The 19,714-nt window shown below is 44.5% G+C and overlaps 1 protein-coding gene across 1 annotated transcript in view; it reads right to left on the bottom strand.

Moving 5' to 3' along the window:
* Positions 1–13,067: 13,067 nt before the first annotated feature.
* Positions 13,068–19,714, bottom strand: part of ptprfa (protein tyrosine phosphatase receptor type Fa) — a 228,601-nt gene continuing 221,954 nt past the window's right edge. The window contains 5 exon segments of the mRNA XM_080832228.1: positions 13,068–14,808; positions 15,548–15,683; positions 15,970–16,124; positions 17,124–17,249; positions 17,474–17,600. Coding sequence (XP_080688354.1) covers positions 14,740–14,808; positions 15,548–15,683; positions 15,970–16,124; positions 17,124–17,249; positions 17,474–17,600 — 613 coding nt within the window. The 3' untranslated portion in view covers positions 13,068–14,739.

Here is a 19,714-nt window from a genome sequence, read left to right on the forward strand (position 1 = left end):
GCAGTTCCCGGCACCTGTCTAAATACATGTCATGCAACTTCAGATCATTACTTTTTAAAATTCTGCATTGAATTTATGTAACGAAATTAATTGAAATGCAACATCAAATGAATTTCATTAAATCAATTTGAATCAATTTAACTTTTCGTATCGTTCATGGACCACATTGATATTATATGCCTCTGATTTGATGGGTCAGAACTTAGGTTGAAGGTGGTGGTTTGTTTTTAATTGTAGATTGTAAGTTCTCACCAAACAACAACTCTGCTTGCATTAATCATACCTCTCTTTCAAAGCCGTGCTCAAAATACCACTCTTCACACACAGCCAATCTAACCAAGCCTTCTAACCAGCCTTCTGTGTATATTTATGTGTCTTGGTTGTGTTATTATTATGACTATTATTGGATGTTGCATTTTGTTTGGCATTTTACCCTATACATTATCTTCCAGTGTAACTGAAGCCCAGAGCTGTGAAATGAATTAGTCATATCACAACAGTTTCGGTAGTCTTGCAAAATTAGTTAAAACATTACCGGGATACTATGTTTTCAAGATGAACCATGGCATGGCATGGCCTGGCCATTAGGCATACATTTCATGTCTCATTTCACAAATGTCTTACTGAGGAAAACTGAGACAGTACTCTGCAAAAGTACTCATATTTCATATGTACATAAGTATTGATTTGTTTACATTGATATAAATGCATTAAACACCTGACTGATATTATAGCCAAACAGCATGTAAGTGAGGCTTATTTAATTCCCAATGTCTAAGTAAACACCACACACTCTCCCTACATACCTTTTTAAAACTTTGCTACTGGGGTATTTTAGTCATTAAAAATAATAAGCCAACAAGAATCAAAGACACAGTTCTTTTTGTGTGTGTGTCTGTGTGTAGCACAAATATCAAGGCAAATCACAAAGTTTGTGGGCACAAATCACACATGGAATAATGGGTCCTGAGGATGTCTTGCCGACTCCTGGAGACAGAGGATCGGAGTACTGAGGATTTAGCCTGAGTCGGGCAGCCAACTGAATGTGCTTGGCTGGCTGGAACTGATTCAGACACAAATGGTTTCTTTCACTTCTGATCTGGTTCAATACAACAGTTTTTTTGGGCTCCCCTATCTGTTTTATCATATTTGAATGCAGCGCTTAGAGTGTGTGCAGGCTGGATCGTTGTGGTTAACTAAATGTTGGGTGCAAAACTTCCACACGGCCTTTAGTATGACAACGTTTCAAATGCCTATTGAGTATTGACAGATTGCAGGGATCATCCTTTATTCACGAGCCTGCACAGAATGAAAGGTTTCGTCCAAAGAGAACAACATACATAACCATAATGCCTGAAGTAAGAACACTTACTCAAGGTTGAAAGGGGTAAATTGGCTTTAAAATCTGTCTTTTTTTCTTCAGTGACAGGGACCCTTTTCCTGCGAGACCTAACACAATATCCGCATCAAAGTGGATGGAATGGATTTCACAGCGATGGAAAGACTGAGCTCCTACTAAAAGTAATCATCAATATGCATTCATCTGCCCTTCAAACGCCATTTCTTTCTGAATGAACACACCTTCTCTGGATGGAATCCAATCCTGTTCAGACCTCTCAACCTGCAAGGCCTGACAAGACTCACAAGGTGGTAACAAGGGGTGTAACTACATTTACCTTTTCACCATTATTTAACTAACATTAAGCATTTTAAATGTTTAGGTTGCTTCTCCTTAATCTGCTGCTGCTTGAGTTATAACCTACGTCACTTACAATGCAGGTCACTGGCTGTAGTGTGTGGTGTGCGTAAATGGACCGCCATCATAGATTTGTAGACTTACAGGGGGATGAGCAAAGCTCCCTCCTCTCTTACCGTTGGCATTGGAATGGTTATCAGGGATTATCCATGGAGAAGCATTAGAGATCATCTCACCAAGACACCTCATTTGCATCAGGAGCAGGGCTTCATTGATATTCCAGTGGTCATTAAATCAGACTGAGGCACAATGCAGAACTGCACAATATATTTCAGCCTCTCCAGGTTAAGTCGGACATGCTGTATCAAAGGGGCTGTTTGTTTGGCTGAACATCCCTTGTGGTCTTGGGTTAGTTACAAATTCGATAAAGGTCCCCTTTCAAGGGAAGGTCCTCTAAACTAATTAATAAAAACACAATTTGAAAACAAAACACAAATGACCAAACCCACATGATTTCTGACAAATCAGATCCCAATACAGCATTGTTTCCAACCCCCTCCATAGCAGCCATATTGTTGTGGACAGATTTGACATGTGACGGGGGTGTTAATAACAGAGCTCGGATCTTGTGGGCCAACCCTGGGTCCAGATACCAGCTAATGCGATATATGCTCACAGGAGTTAGAGCGACCCTATGGCCGAGACATAACCAAAACACCCAAACCTTATCACTGAGAAACACAGAGGTACACAGATAGAAATGGCACATTCAGGAACACACAGATATCTGCTAAACACTAATTCTAATTCTAAGAAACATTAAGGTATAGTACGTGTAGAATAATATGACCTAGACTTTAATGCTGATTTCAAATGATCGCTCTGCCTCTTTGTCGTCACCTAGACCACCCTTAACAGCAGGCTGATTAGGCAAAGAAAGAGGCCGGTCCTTACATGGACTGGAAATACCACATGAGGAACAGCTTTGAACAAATCATCCATGTTGGTGAACATTCACATTTATATTTAGTAATCTGTCGCGAAACCTTTTGCAAGTGAAGAACAACGTAGGTAAATTCAGGAGCCCAGTGTGTGAGGGCCAAAGGCCACATCACGATCTAACTATCACACACACAAGGGGTCATTCTCTCACACACACACGCAGTGCCTTCTATACAGCATTCTATTCACACAAGCTCCTGTCTAACACATGAGCGCATGCTACTGCAAGGTCGACACTTCAGTTGTGTTATAACCAATGGGCCAGACATGGGCCAGACAGGTATTCACAGAAATTCTGGGTTCCTTTCTCAGTGTCTATTTCAAAGAGATGTATTTGTAAACATGCCTTGTCTTCTTCTGCTCTGTGGTCCTATGGTCATGTATGTGAGAGAATAGAGGAAATGTCTCTGCCCGTGTGTGTGTGTGTCTGTGTGTGTGGGAGGGGCAGAGAGAGAGGCTGTGTTCCTGCATGTGTATTTGGGGCAACAACAAAGAGGCAGGTGTGTCTGAATGCTGTTTTTGTTGTGTGTGTGTGTGTGATGGCAAGAGATTGACAGAGAAAGGGCTCCTACACTTGCAAAACCGTGTGTAACTGAGGGCCTCATTTACTAATATGCGAGCGCTGCTTAGTCTGCGTTCGCAAATTAACGCACGGTGTTTTTGCGCATTTTACTTGGTATTTATCAAACCAGATCGCGCTGGGCAATCTGTGTTTACTCCGCCCTATATAGGGCCTGATTTACTAACACTGCGACCGCTGCTTAAACTGCTGTCGCACATTAACGCACAGTGTTTTTGCGCATTTTCCGTGGTATTTATTTAGGAAGAGAAAATGAAGGTTCAGCGAGGTGGAGATATATATATATTGGTTCACGTTCGCTCAATCACTGAACCTGATTCAATGTGTGCGCTGCTATATTGTTGTTCTGCCCGCCATCACCTACAGCAAGATGTTTAAAAGAACACGATTATAAAGAATATGCTATTGGTGGCATTAATGCATAAACTGTCTATTATAACAATATAGATGTGTACATGGCGAGATTAATAATTTCTACAAGGGACATGGGTTCACTACAATATATATGGACGTGGGTGCAATCAATGGTTCCGATTACGTTAGGAAAGTTTGCGATTTCAAAGTCCACAATTGCGTTCAGAGCCGTACTCGCGGCATTGTATGGGTAGCTAGCCATAGTCATGGCTCTGTGTGTGTGTGGGTGTGTGCGCGAGTTCAATGCCTCTCTCTCTCGCTCCTGCGGGCAACGAGAGTAAAGTGTCTGCGGGGCAACGTGAGTTATAAGTCAATGTTAATGTTGACGGTGGAAAGGGGAATTCACTTTTCCACAAACTGGTTGAAATTATCCGGAGGCCAATATTTGCAAATTAGTTTTAACAACTGATGGAATGGAATGTGATCGCTGGGTGGAGGGTTGGATGTCTCTCTGATCTGGTCCAGTAATTGAAGTATTGCGTGGCTGGTTAACCTGTACCGTCTAATGATTTCTGGTTTGCTTAATTGAAAAAGTGTTATACGAGTTGAAAAAATTATTTCGGTGCGCTGCCTCTGTCTATGTCTTCGCCTTGCTCTTATTACTGCTGCCATATCAACGTATTCAGACTCAATGAAAATGCGCTTCCTGGTTAAAACGTGCTTTTATGAGGCGGAGAATTATCCTGCAAATTGGAGACGTGCGCTCGACAGGCAGTTTAGTAAATACCACGCATTACATCATTAGGCAAACTTACCTTCTCTCCTCCCATGTAAAGTGCGCTTCACGCCTACGTTACCACCCACGTCCACGAAACCGCCCCTGTTCACACCCACAGGCGTTAATATGCGCTGCGCCCCCTTAGTAAATACCGTTTTATGTTTACGACCGCTATTTTACGCCAGAAATGGGCGCACTCCTGTTAGTAAATCAGGCCCTGAGTGTGTCAGAAAAAACAGCAATAGAGCTTTTGTAAGTCTGAGTGTACAGGTGTGTGTGTGTGTGTGTGTGTGTGTGTGTGTGTGAGAGAGGGCAAGAGATTGACAGAGAAAGGGCTCCTACACTTGCAAAACCGTGTGTGTAAGAAAAAACGTGAATTGAGCTTTTGCAGGTCTGAGTGTATACAGTGCCCTCCGCAATTATTGGCACCCTTAGTGAATGTGACCAAAACAGGCTATGAAAAAATATTTGTTTGTTGTTTATCCTCTTGGTCTTTCACTCAAAATATTCACAAAAATCTTACCTTTTCATTGAAATAAAGTTATTGAAAGAATTTATTTTTTTACATTAAATACATATTATTCTCCTAAACAGGTGTGCCACAATTATTGGCACCCCTTAATTTAATGTTTAGAGCAGCCTTCCTTTGCCAAGATAACAGCTCCAAGTCTTCTCCTATAATGCGTGATGAGGTTGGTGAACACATGGCACGAATCTGAGACCATTCCTACATACAGTATCACTCCAGATCCTTCAGATTCTGAGGTCAACACTTGCAGATTCAGCTAAAGCTCTTCCCACAGACTTTCTATGGGGTTTAGGTTGGGGGACTGTGATGGCCATGGTCAAACCTTTATTCTGCTGTCTGTGAACCATTTTTGTGTTGATTTTGAGGTGTTCTTCGGATCATTGTCCTGCTGGAAGGTCCAACCACGGCCCATTTTAAGCTTCCTAGAGGGGGCTGTTGGGTTTTCATTGAATATCTTCTGGTATGTGATGGAGTCCATGATACCAGGTATCCTAATAAGATGTTGAGGGCCTTTGGAAGAAAAACAGCCCCCCAACATCAGAGATCCACCACCATACTTCAAAGTGGGTATGGGGTGCTCTTCTGTATGGCTATCTATCTGTCTACGCCAAACACACCTTTGATGTTTGTGGCCAAGAAGCCTTATTTTGGTCTCATCTGACCATATCATTCTAATATAAAAGTCTGACTTACATTTGGCAAACTGTAGGCACTTTAGTTTGTTGTTGATTGACAGCAGAGGCTTTTTTCTGACAACCCTCAAAAACAACTTGTGGTGATGTAGGTGCAGTCTGATGGTAGTTCTGGAGACTTTCTGACCCCAGGACTTAACTAACCTCTGCAATTATCCAGCTGTGATCCTTGGATATTCTTTTGCCAGTCGAACCATCCTCCTAATGGTGCGTGTGGTCAATTTACAGATAGGTCCTCTTCCAGGCTGATTCCTTACATCTCCTGTCGCTTTTAACTTCTCAGCTATTGACCTGATTGTGGAAGTGGGTATTTCCAACTGTTTAGATATGTTCTTATATCCCTAAACCAGGGTTTCAGCAGCTCAACAACTTTTTGTCGCACTTTGGCACCGAGTTCTTTTGTCTTTCCCAGCTTGATGAATGACTAAGGGTATTTGGCCTGTGTCGCCTCATATTTATACCTCAGTGAAGCAGGAAGCGATGGTTGACCACTTAAGAGTTCCTAATCAAACAGGTGAACTCAAAAATGTAAAACATGACTGGTAATCACTTCACTTAGATTTTAATTATAGGATTTTCTAGGGGTGCCAATAATTGTGGCACCCATGTTTTGGAGAAAAATATTTTATCTAATGTCAAAAAAATTAATTCTTTTAAGGATTTTACTTCAATGAAAAGGTAAGATTTTTGTGAATATTTTGAGGGAAAGTCCAAGAGGATAAACAGCAAAGACATATTTTTTCATAGCCTGTTTTGGTCACAACTAAGGGTGCCAATAATTGTGGAGGGCACTGTATGTGTTTGTGTGTGCGTTCTCAGAGACGTGAGTTCTTATGGTTAATGACACTAAAGGGTCTTTATTCCTGATGCATTAAAATCTGTTAAAACAGACATTTTGTACTATCTCTTTACAAAAACACAATTAGTTGCACTTCTGTGAATTAAAAATATATGAAATCTACCCATATTTTCACAAATCTATCAAACTTGATAGGCCAAAAGCAATTTTATTGTACATTTAGCTATTTATGACAATTACAAGCTCCTCAAATGTATTTACATTATCAACAAATAAACAATTCTATACACTGTAATTATTCATCAATATGAGACCAAATCCACAGCCCTTTCCGAGTTCTGATACGCTCAAGATGATTTGAATGAATTTGTATTCAGAGCATTCACATACATACGACCCCAACTTCAAACCCCTCCATCCCTGTCACTATGAGATGATAATGGCCAATATGAATAACCACTGTTAAAGACCACAGTTTAGATAAGGCTTTTAAAACTAATTAAGCAAATTAAAATACAATTTAAATTTAGAATAAAAACAGAAAACTGAAGAAAAAATATAATGACTACAAGGTCAAAGATAGGGCAATTGCAGAGCTGTTAACAACCCACTGGCACAATACATTCAAAGGTTATCAGCCAACTGCAAACCAGCAGAAGCCAATAACAGAATGAACAGATTGGTCTGTGAAGATACAGGCACTACAAACAACTCCATCTCATGCACACAAATGTATTAAGCACGATTATAAAATTCTTCATACCGATTCTCATTCCACAAGACGTCAGCGGCATCTACAATCATTCATTTCAAGGTATTCTCAGTGCTAAATGGACGCAGTACAGAGAATGTTAAATTAGAAATTGGTACGGGCGAATTAATCATATAGTTAGAGGCATGTACCTCTCACAAAAGATGTGAATGTAGAGAACTGGAGAGATAAGAAAACATTGCAAAGTTTACAAATAACGAAAAACAAGGCAAAGTCGTTGAAATGATCATAAGTTTGTGTCTACGCCCTCTGCCAAAGCTTGTTAAGAATGTAAGGGCACTGAGTATTGGATATGATAAGAGTGAAAATTCCCTGGACAGGGTCAATTTCAGTGATCTTGCCAAAAAGACACAGGAACCACCATGGGCTAACTTTGTCTGAAATATAAATATGCCTTCAGCATTCTCTCAATTTAACCATGGTATGTCGTAGTAGTCCAGGAACTTCACATGCCAACTTGCCTCTTGCCAACTGCTAGCACCTGTCTTGGATTGGGGAGAAGCCAAACGTGCACCTGCTGCTCACGCCCTGCAGTCGCACCCTTTCCAGCTTAGCGAACTGCTGCTCTGATAGAAGACAGATAGAAGAGTGAAATGCCTCTTGATTCAGTGTCACTTTACAAATCAAGATGTTCACACAGCACAAGAAGTGAGTGCACAGTCGAACTATGTAACAATAAAACATTATTCTGCTGAAGATCTGCTAGATTTGCAAAATGATAAGACAGTGGGTGGAGAGAAAACATCAACCAGATGTTCAAGACTTCAAAGGGACGATGCATTATCTCTCCAGTTTGTGCACAAAGTCTTATTAGCATGTTAGACATAGGGGTAGAACTAAATGTCATAGCAAACTGTGGCAAATCTGTAGTTGTGAAGGAACAACTTCGTTAAAGGCCACCAAGTTTGAGTAGTGGAGTGAGTGAATATTACTGTGGGCTTCCTCAAAGCCTAACATGCCCTCAGCCCTGTTCAGAACATACTGCTATTGACACGGCACACAGTGAAGACCGTGGACAGTCACCTTAGCAAGCCGAGGCAATTGATTTCCCCTCAATCTGTTTACCGCGGACGCGTCTTCAGCAATCAGTCCGGCTTCTCTTTGCCATCAAAACACCTGCCCCGGTTCTTCCCCGGCAGATGGCAAAGCTCCAGAAAGACCACGGTGACTGCCCATGAAATAAGAATGAGAACAAGCCCATCCGCAGCAGACACGCTTAAAGAAGCTTTTTCACTGGAAGCTCAGCGATGACACTCAATGTCAGCTGGTTTGACACATTGGACAGTGATGATCTGTGATCAGTGGCAATGTAAACTGTCAGCCTCGGTGTCTGTGTCCCCTGTGTGCCTGTTGGTTTGGAGTGAGAAATACTAACAGGCTGCAACATCCAGCACACTCAAGAGACCAGAATGGGGCTTATTGAAGACAATTTCAGGCACCTTTTAGTTTTTTCTTATTTCCGGCAGAGTAAGCTGTTTGTTCTTAATATAACAGAATAACTGTTGAATGTGTTTAACTTTAAATGCAACTGTTTCTTGCTTAAACCCCTACAGTAAAAAACAGAGAATACAACTCTGATAAAATCGAATATAAGAAATGAAAACCCCCAAAGCTAAACAGGTAATTCATCTTGTAAACAGACAGATCTTAATCTAAAAATCTAACCTAAAACAATTCTATTATGTAAGCGGGGTCTGAATATTCCTGCGCAACCTGAGGGTAATTGAGTGTGTGGGGCACTTAACCAGTAAGTTATGCAGTAAGTATTTTTTTTTTCAGATATTGAAAAGTAGGAAAACCCTTGACACACTGGTTGCTCTCACTGGTGCAGTTTGAGTATATCCTCTCTGGTGAAACTCTGGTCGCACTGGGAGCAGGAGTATGGCCCCTGTGCTGTGTGCATCCTCACTGGGAGCAGAGCAGGAGTATGGCCCCTGTGCTGTGTGCATCCTCACTGGGAGCAGAACAGGAGTGTGGCCCCTGTGCTGTCTGTGCGGATCCTCACTGGGAGCAGAGCAGGAGTGTGGCCCCTGTGCTGTGTGCATCCTCACTGGGAGCCGGAATATGGCCCCTGTGCTGTGTGCATCCTCACTGGGAGCAGAGCAGGAGTATGGCCCCTGTGCTGTGTGCATCCTCACTGGGAGCAGAACAGGAGTGTGGCCCCTGTGCTGTCTGTGCGGATCCTCACTGGGAGCAGAGCAGGAGTGTGGCCCCTGTGCTGTGTGCATCCTCACTGGGAGCCGGAGTATGGCCCCTGTCCGGTGTGCATCCTCACTGGGAGCAGAGAAGGAGTGTGGCCCCTGTCCTGTGTGGATGTGTTGATGTTTTTTGAGATCACCATGGAAGGTCATGTAAGGTATGCAGTTGTCAATTGAGTTTTTCCCCCATTAGTGAAACCCCTGCCACACTGGGAACAAGGGTATGGGCCTCTTTCCTTCCCAAATGAACACAAGACACACACACACAAACATGGGCAACTTTCTTATATCACATTATCTGTCAATGAAATGAAATACACTGGTATATCCAGTGCATTCAGAAAGTATTCAGACCCCTTCTCTTTTTTTCTCATTTTGTTATGTTGCAGCGTCCCTCGCTGAGCTTGTGTCTTCTACTGCAGTTGACCAGTCCAGCACCACTGATTCCCTCCCTAATTGGGCCGGAGACATGGGGTCTGGAGGGGACAGGTCCATTTCACAGCAGAGGGCTGGAGCCAAGTTTGATTTTCCTTCCTGTCCCTAAAACTCATGGAGGAAGGAAGAAATACAATATGCCAATACTTCAAACTGGGAGTTTCATTTCGGTTCAGTTTGTCAGTTTCAAATATTTCCCAAATTTGATGCCTTGTTTTCCTCCTCTTATTACTGTTTCATTAGCATTAGCATGGCTCATGTGGATTTGCAGTTTAATTAGCGTTAGGTAGTCTGAAGTTTAGAACTGAATAAGCATGTCAGATGACCTGGGTTTAGCTTCATTAGCACATTGTGCATCACAAATATCATAAACAGCACTCCAAATACAGCACCTGGATCACTTCAGTTCTTATGTTTGCAGCTGAAGAGGTCAGTTCTCTTACCTGCACAAACGGAAAAGATGTGACTTATATTTTCTTTTATTCATTTATCAGATGCCTTTATGGAATGCAGCTTAAAGAGAGCTGAAAGGTTAAAGGTTAAAGAGAGAGTATGCAACAATGTGTTACTTTTGAAGCATGTTTCTATAAGCACCTAGTACTGGTATCATCTTCAACTTGATTTTAGCTAGTCAGGTGAAAGACAGATTATCAAACCTCTCTTTCCAACTAGCCATATAGGCTAGGCTAGGCCAGGCCACCAGCCAGTTCAGTGAAGAGGCTTGGTTAAAGCTGTGGTGGGTCTGGAGAGAGGTTTGGTTAAAGCTGTGGTGGGTCATTGGTACAGTTCCAAGTTGGATGTACTCATTCATGGCATTGACTTCTTATGTTGCTCATGATATGCAGTGTTTCATATAACAAACACCATATGGTCATGTTAACAAGGTTAAAACCTCACCAGATAGGGTCTTTGAATTCATTGACATTTGCTGAAATTCATTGTTGTTTCCTGCCACCATTGCTGTCCTTGTATAACTACAATTCCCATGGCTGTCAGCCAACATAACTCATTAAAACTAAACATATATACAATTCCCAACATAAATATAATGGGGCTAGACAGTGCATGTTGCAGCTGTCGCCAGCAAGTTGTGCACTGTTGTATCCGGCCATCCTTGTACAGTGCCGTCCAGAATTATTGGCACCCTTAGTGAATATGCTATTTATCCTCTTGTTCTGTCACTCAAAATATTCACAAAAATCTTACCTTTTCATTGAAGTAAAATTATTGAAAGAAAAACAAATGTTGAAATGAACAAAAAACAATTCTCCCAAAAAAGTGTGCCACAATTATTGGCACCCCTAGAAAATCTTATAATTAAATGAGCGACAGGCGATGTTAAGAATCAGCCTGGAAGAGGACGTGTATGTACATTGACCTCCCCCCCGCCATCACAGTCCAGAAGGGGCACACATATTTTTGAGAAAATATTTGTTTCATGGTAAGAATGTAATGCTTCTTTCAATTATGTTACTTCAATTAAAGGTTTGATTTTTGTGAATATTTTGAATGAAAGATCATGAGGATAAACAGTAAAGGTTTTTTTTCGCATCACATTTTGCTCATTTTCACTTAAGGGTGCCAATTATTCCGGAGGGCACTGTATAACTACAATTCTCATGCACCATGTCAGCCAAACATAACTAAATGTGACTCACAATCAAGCCCTTATGACCCAAAGTTCTGCCCAAGGTTTCTTCCAGTTAGGAGGAAGGTTTTCCTTGCCTGTCTCCTTCTTTCTCCAGGAGGGTTCAGGCTCTTAAAATGCCACAACCCTTTCAACTGACTATTGTATTGTTAATCTGAGTTTGTGATTTTGAGCCTGTCATCATTTTTTTCAGTTTTGCTCACTTAGATTCCTTGACAAGCTTGTGTTACTTTGCAGATCAATATACTGTAGCCCATCTCAAGTCCATGCTGTTATAGGGGCTGCAGGAGCACTGACGTTCCTTAAGTTCATTCTCCAAATATTTCTTAATGTAAGATTCAACACATTTAAACAAAGGTGATAGGTCTAGCATTAGCCTACCTGGTAAGCTAACCATGGTTTGATCTGTTCTACTGAGGGTAATATAATTCACATTTATTTATGTAGTCATTTATTTAGAAAAATTTAAAATACATGTGTCCCACCTTTGATTTTTGAAAATATGTTTAATTCAACATTCAAGAGCCATCTTTACGGGCCAATGGCCCTGAAACTGCACACACACACACACACACACACACACACACACAAATAAAGTGATTTAAATCAGAGGAAACAGTACTACACTTGTGCTTTCTTGCTCAGTGTACAATCGGTCTGGATAAGCATACTCAGGGCATTAACAGTAACAACTCAAACTCATTGTCTTTAGTAAAAGCAAGGTGACTGAAAGACACTGAAATCATCTGAGTGTGAGGAAGTTGTGTGACAATGTGAAACGCGAGTCCTCTGAAACAGCTGTATTGTGTCCAGCTGGACATCTGTGTCGCAGAGAGCAGAATTCACCAGGCTCTGCTGTCCTGTCCTCTCCTGTCCTGTCCCAGGTCACACTCATCTAAGCACCGGGTTGCCGGCCAGTCAAGGGCACGGGCACCTCAGGGCCACAAGCACATCTGCTCCCCTGGTACCTAACTGGCATGAGAGGTGGAGAACGAGAGTGGAAAGGCGTGAGAGAGGAAGAGAGAGAAAGGGTGGACAAGTGGGAGGGATGAATAGACTGAGAATGGAAGAGTGGCAAGGGGACAGGAGGACAGAGACGAGAGGGGGAGAGTGGAGAGAGAGAGAGAAAATGAGGGATGAAGAGGGTGACGAGAGTGGATAAGAGGAAAGGGTGAAGAGAGGACAAGAGTGAAAGTCAAGAAGGGGAATGAGTGCAGGAGAGAGGGAGAGGAAGAAAGGGAATGAGTGGAGGAGAGAGGAAGAAGGGGAATGAGTGGAGGAGAGAGGAAGAAGGGGAATGAGTGGAGGAGAGAGAGGGGAAGGAAGAAAGGGGCACTAGAAGAGAAGGACAGTCATTGAGTTTCAGAAAAAGAGATGGAAGAGAGGGGGATACTGAAAGAGAAATTGAAAGAGTGGAAGGACTCACATTAGCACCAAGGTCACCAGCAGCAAAATCACAGAAAGCGCCAGAAACTTCAGTTTGTACAAAACCCATTTATTCAACTTTATTAACATCAAGGTATTTGCAACATTTCTTCTCACTGTTTTTTTTTTCTCGTTGTTGTGGCTGTCTTCATAGTGACAAATAGAAAACAGACTGCATGTACAAGTTGACCCCTACAGCACTATGCCGACACAAAGTGAAATGGTTTCCTTGGCCCCTGGTTTTGCCCGCGTACAACAAATTTACCACAAATTTTTCTGGTTGAGCGTAGATGCTTGGTTTCTTTGTTCCGGATGTTGAGCTGCGGTTCTTCAGTGGCGGCAGGAGAACCTCCTTTGGGTACCTCAGCGGGGCAGATTTGAGAGTATGGCAGATGCGGAGCACCAGCTGTGAGTCAGGGAGGACCTGATCTGGGCGTGTCGGTCCTCCTCCACGGACAGGCCAGTGAATCTGGGGTCGTTCGGTCGCAAAAAAAATAAAATAAGGGTGTTTCCGATTAAACCGAACAGGCCATCATTGAGATACATTGAGTTGAGATACTGCTTTGGCCAGGTGAAAACACTCTTCAGAAGCTCTATGAGGAGGTTAAGCGCTATACATGAGTCCGTGTCTCTCATCTCTGGGGGGTGGGTGGCGGGGGGTCAGAACCCAGGGGGGATTTCTTGCAGGATCCTCTGGGTTAAGACCTGGGGTCTGTGTGTACTTGAGTGTGTGTGTGTGTGTGTGTGTGTAGTTATGCGAGCGGAACTGGTATATGACATAACACCGTCTCAGAAAACGTATGCCGTTCAGTGTGAGATGAGGTCTTTCGAGCGACACACTCGCAGAGATAGAGAGAAAGAGAGAGAAAAAAAGTCACAGTTTACAGCTATTGAGAGCAACGCCCGAATCTGTACATGGCGTTGTCCTCAAGATTCATTAGTCTATTTAGTTTTTTTTTCTTTTATAACAATAAGTTTATGTAAGTCCGCTAACTCTGTATGCATTTGATCTCTTTTTTTTAATATAGATAATCATTCTATAAAGTATCAGGAGATGAAAAGGCTTATAAAAGGTTGTTCCCCGTCCCCAGACGAATGCAATGAGTGAGTGGATAATCAGAAAGTGATAATATAATGACGATGACGACAAAGAAATCATCAGTAGCAGCACTGAGTATGTGTACTTTAATATTAGTAACGCCAGGGCATATCAAAAACACATGCCCCCGTGCTATGACTATAAAATTTAAAAGTAAAATAAAACATACAAAAAAAGTCAAATATGAATAACCATGGAAAAAGTAGACCCCTTAGATGTACATACGCGAACCAGTGTAAATGATTAAAAACAATAAACATTATGATAAAATCTAGATAATGCAATAATAACAATAATATGGTAGTAATGGCGGTGATCATGGCGAAGATTATTGAAGGACATAAAGATAAATTTGTTGGTCAGCAGGAGGCATGAACGGGGGAAGCCATTGTGCATTGGAGACATCAGAATGGTTGCTTTTCTTGTCTGGTCAGGCTTGTCGTTCTGAAGGGAGCTTACTTTGTATATTTATTGTGTTTGTGTGTGACGGGGGTGGATAAAGCAAGTTTGTTGTGCCAGTCCTTGGGTGTTGCTCCAAAAATAAGGGGAGGCCATCCAGTGTCACCTACCACCCCCCCCACCATCACCTGTGATCCTCCTTCCCCAAACCACCCCAACCACCCCTCATAACATCCACCCCCCCCAGGGACGCTTCCGGAAGAGAACTGGCTGGGTGGGGGTTTCCCAGGAGGGGGGGGGGGGTTACGCCGATGCTGTTGTCGGGGGGAGCGGTTACGTTGCATAGTGATCAAAGCTGCCCAGGTACTCCAGAGCTGCCCGGTAACAGAGCTGATACTGGTCCTGCAGGAGAGAGAAACAGACAGAGAGACAGAATGAGAACAAAACAAAAAGGAAAAAGCACATTAGCTGACATTGGGCTTCCTGGTGCGGCAGCATTTCTGCGTAGCCTGCGGTGCTACTGGGACTCACTGCATTGGGCTCGGGTCTGAACACATCAAGGCTCTGGAAGTTTGACTGAAAGTGTGCCATGTCAGGAGCTCAGCAGGGCGCTGTCTCTCCCCCCCCCCCCCTCCCCCTCCATGGCTGACGATACAAACTAGGCCTGAAAACCTGCTACGTCTCCCTCTGTCTCGGTGTCTGTGTCTATCTCTCACTCCGATTTTTCCTCTTCATCTCACTCGCTTCCCCCTTTGGTCTGTGTCTCCCATATTCTCTCTCTTTCTGCATTTCTTCTTCAACCTTCCCTTCTTGTCATGTTTTCACTCCCTCACTCTCTTTTCACTCCCCCTTCTCTTCCTTGTCTTGCTCTACCTCTGTCCCCCTCTCTCTGTTCCTCTCTCTACCTTTGTCCCCCTCTCTTTCTCTCTGCCCACGTGTCTGTGTACCTCTCTCTCTACCTCTGTCCCCCTCTCTCTCTACCTCTGTCCCCCTCTTTCTGTTCCTCTCTCTCTCTACCTCTGTCCCCCTCTCTCTGTTCCTCTCTCTGCCCACGTGTGTGTGTGTGTGTACCTCGACCCCCTCTCTCTGCCCACGTGTGTGTGTACCTCGACCCCCTCTCTCTGCCCACGTGTGTGTGTACCTCTGTCTGCACCATGGCTGGTCTCTGGGTGCGCAGTGTCTTGACGGTCTGGAAGAGGTCCACCACGCCCTCGTATCTCATCCTCTCCAGCACGATGCTCAAGGTGATGAAGACGCCCGTCCGCCCAACACCAGCACTGCAGAGAGCACACACACACACACACACACACTCGGTCAGTGTACATAAGCAACTGCATACATGCTCTTACACACATACATGTGTGTAGAAATGATCAAATAAACACGAACAAGCACAGACACATATTACTAAAACCACATATTACTAAATCTCTGCATAGGTAAACATGGACAGAAATATGCACGCCCAGCTTCCCCCGGATACACACACACACACACACACACACACACACACACACACACACACACACACACACACACACACACACACACACAGCTACTGACCTGCAGTGCACAGTGATTGGTCCGTCTTGGCCGAACTGCTCCTTGGTTTTGTGCACCTGGCCGATGAAGTCGATGAAGCCCTCTCCAGTCTTTGGCACGCCTTGCTCCGGCCAATCAGTGAACTGGAACTGGCGAATAGTCCTGGACTGGCCATCCTGCACGGAGAGAGAGAGAGAGAATAAGAGAAAAACAGAGAGAGAAGAGAGAGAGAGAGAGAGAGAGAGAAAGAGAGAGAGAGAGAGGGATAACAGACGACCACATGTATTAAGCACGGCTCATAATACTGACATCTTCAGACTCAAATAGCACTGACTGACCCATTTAAAGTGACAAGTGACAAACACCACTAACGCACCATGACGACACACACACACCACACACAAAAGATAGCATCAAAGACAGCTCTTAACACCATCTCTAATGCAAACAGCACAGTCCCATTTCAAGTGGAGGACAACAGATACAAGTCAAAATACATAATGAGGTTAATTCTGCCCTCAAAGAGCACCTGCATCATAGAGACTGTGTCATATTCATCTCCTTCTGTTTGCATCTCATGTGTTTATCCGACACCGTCACAAAGAGCAATCTGTCACATCGCTCCACCGGCCCCAGGCCCAAATGCCAACTCACCACACTGAGGTGTGTGTGTGTGTTTGTGCCAACGCACTAGACTGAGAGACATGCATTTCTGTTTAATCTTACACAAAACAGATGGTGACAAATATCACTAAAAATAAACATTCCTGTTAATTCCACCTCTGTGGCAATGCTTTGAGAATGCTCCTTTTAGTCTTTTGCGCAGTAGTGTCATTTTAGAAATGTAATTCAATTTCAAAAGAATTTTATGCACAACTTCTAGGACTTCTTGGGTTTCAACCAGGAATTTTCCCATATGCTTCTTCCTACATTCCTGAAATCGGATCATGACATGGCGACCGCTGCATATGTGCACTTTTCAGAACGCCCCCGATTGGTTTCCAAGAGATGGGTACAGCGCAGGTGGTGCCCACTGAGGAGTGCATGGTCCTTTTACCAGCCAAGGACAAGGTTGGGCAGAGGGTGCTCAGTCAGGCGTAAACGTACCCTGGCATCTGTGACCTTGAACTCTCGGAGGATGTACTGCGTGTGTGTGTGTGTGGGCTGATTCTCACCCTGGCGTCTGTGACCTTGAACTCTCGGAGGATGTACTGGGGCATGTTGTACTCGGCCATGGGGTCCACCACGAAGTACTGGTAGCGGGCAGAGCGCTCGGCCGGCCAGTACTGATGGCACTTCTCCTGTAGGGGGCGCAGGAACAAAGCGAGCGTGAGTCTGGGTGTGTCTGTGCGAGTCTACGGATGTGTGGATGTGTATGGTTGACAAGAGTACATGTTGTATATTGACTGGGTGTGTATTTGAGAATGTGCATGTAGATGCATGTGTGTGTGAGTTTTTTTGTGTATAAGTGTGCAGATTCATGACGTGTGTGTGTGTGTGTGTGTGTGTGGTCTCCTCTACTCACTCGGCCCATCTCCCTCAGTTTGGTGAGCATGACCACGATGGTAGAGTTGTGCTCCCACAGCATCCTCCAGAAGTCCTCAGTGGTCTCAGCCAGGGGCCCCTGCGTTGCAATGTAAGCCTTCTGCTGCCTGTGGACACACACACACACACACGTCATGTCATATTTATGACTCACGCATAAATGCATCACACACATACAAACAAACATGCATGCATGACACAAACACAAACTGTGTTGTTTTTCCAGAGTCGTGCCCCACAGACATTGCCTTTTGCATGTGTGTTGGTGTTTTGCTGGTGTGGGTGGTTGTGCAGTGTGTGTGTTGGTGTTTTGCTGGTGTGGGTGGTTGTGCAGTGTGTGTGTTGGTGTTTTGCTGGTGAGGGAGGCTGTGCAGCTGCTGCTCTGAGTTTATGTTTGCTGTGTTTGATTACAGTCGAGTTCGAGAGGCTGTTGAGTTAGAGGCTGAAAACACTCAACGGCGGATGCGCCCCCTGCTTGCAGTTCCTGCATGTGGCCACTGGAGGGCAGTGTGGATTCATGTGAGGAAGGGTAGCCAGAGAGACCAACTTTTTCAACCTACTTACAAATGCATACATACTCCACTTCTCACAGTCAATTGGTCTCCCTCTTTTTGTCTCTCTCTCACACACACACACACACACACACACACACACACACACACACACACACACACACACACACACACACACACACACACACACACACACACACACACACACACACACACACACACACACACACAGAGCTGCAGGTGAACTAAGAGCAAAGAGCTGGAGGGGACAGAGTGTGAAGTAGAGATTAAACATGGCATGGGGTCTGTGTGTGGGTGTGTGTGTGTGTGTATGGATGGGCGCACACACACTGTGTGACAGAAATGGTCATTGGCTGCCGACAGACTCGCAGTGGGGGACTGTACTGTAGACGGCGACAGCACCCTCGCCCCCCGCCTCCACCCCGCCCCCTCCCCTGTGAGTCTGAAGAGGCTTAATAAGAGCTCAGTAAGCATCCATGTGCAGAGCCCAGCACGTCCCCTGTCACTAACCCCCCCCCCCCCCCCCCCCCACAGACTGGGTGCTGCACCCTTCTGCTGATGGATGAGTTCACTTTTCCCAAAACTCAACCCCCCCTCTCCATCCCACTCCCCCAGGCCAGAGGGTGCGGTGTCTGGAGATTGAGGAGGAGATCAGACCTATCCATCATTATCATCATCCCCGGCACTGACAAGCCTCTGAAATACGCCACACACACACACACACAGGGCTCCTTATGAACCTTTATTAGCACACTGTATATTAGCGGAAGGGGGGAGGGGGGGGGGGGGGGTGAGAGAGAGAGATGAAGAAAGAAAGGCAAAGGAGAGAAAGGGGGGACGGGGAGAGAAAGAGAGGGAGAAGAAGAGAACTATAGCATTTTCCTCTCCTCTCTCTCCGTCATGTAGGATCGCCCCCGGGGGCTTCAGCGAAGCAACAGGAAACAACTGCTGCCCCCCAGCAGGAGGAAGAGAGAGAGGGAGAGGAAAAGAGAGGGAGAGGGAGAGAGAGAGAGAGAGAGGGGGGGGGGGGAGAAAAAGAGAGGGGGGTAAAGAGAGGGAAGGATAGTAGCGAAAGAGGGAGAGAGATGTTTCCAAAGCCGGTCATTAGTCCATTATCACATTGAGGATTATTGGCAATTACGGTGTTTACTTAAGAGGGGGGGGGGGGGGGGGGGGGGATCTCAGCAGGGTGGTGGTGATTCTGTGCTAATGCGATAAGGGACCACCTCAGTGCCAGAGACCCCCCCCCCACCACCACCACCACCACCGATCCCTTCTCTCACCAGTCCTACCTTCCTGATACAACACACACTCGCGGACATACACACACTCACGGACATACACACACTCACGGACACACACACACACACTCAGGGAAACACACACACACACACTCACGGAAACACACACACACACACTCACGGACACACACACACACTCACGGACACACACACTGACTATAAAAGACATGCATACGCAGACATTTATATACAATTTAAACATAGACATCCCTTAACCCCATTATACACTAAATCCTCCCATATGCAGACATGCACAAAACACACACACACACACATACACACACACACACACACACACACACACACACAAACACACGAACAGACTTACTTATTCACACTCAACTAGACCCTGTTTTCAGACAAGTGCTCCCCAAGTATATGTGAATG

Source organism: Sprattus sprattus, assembly GCF_963457725.1.
Source record: "Sprattus sprattus genome assembly, chromosome: 2".
Taxonomy (NCBI): domain Eukaryota; kingdom Metazoa; phylum Chordata; class Actinopteri; order Clupeiformes; family Clupeidae; genus Sprattus; species Sprattus sprattus.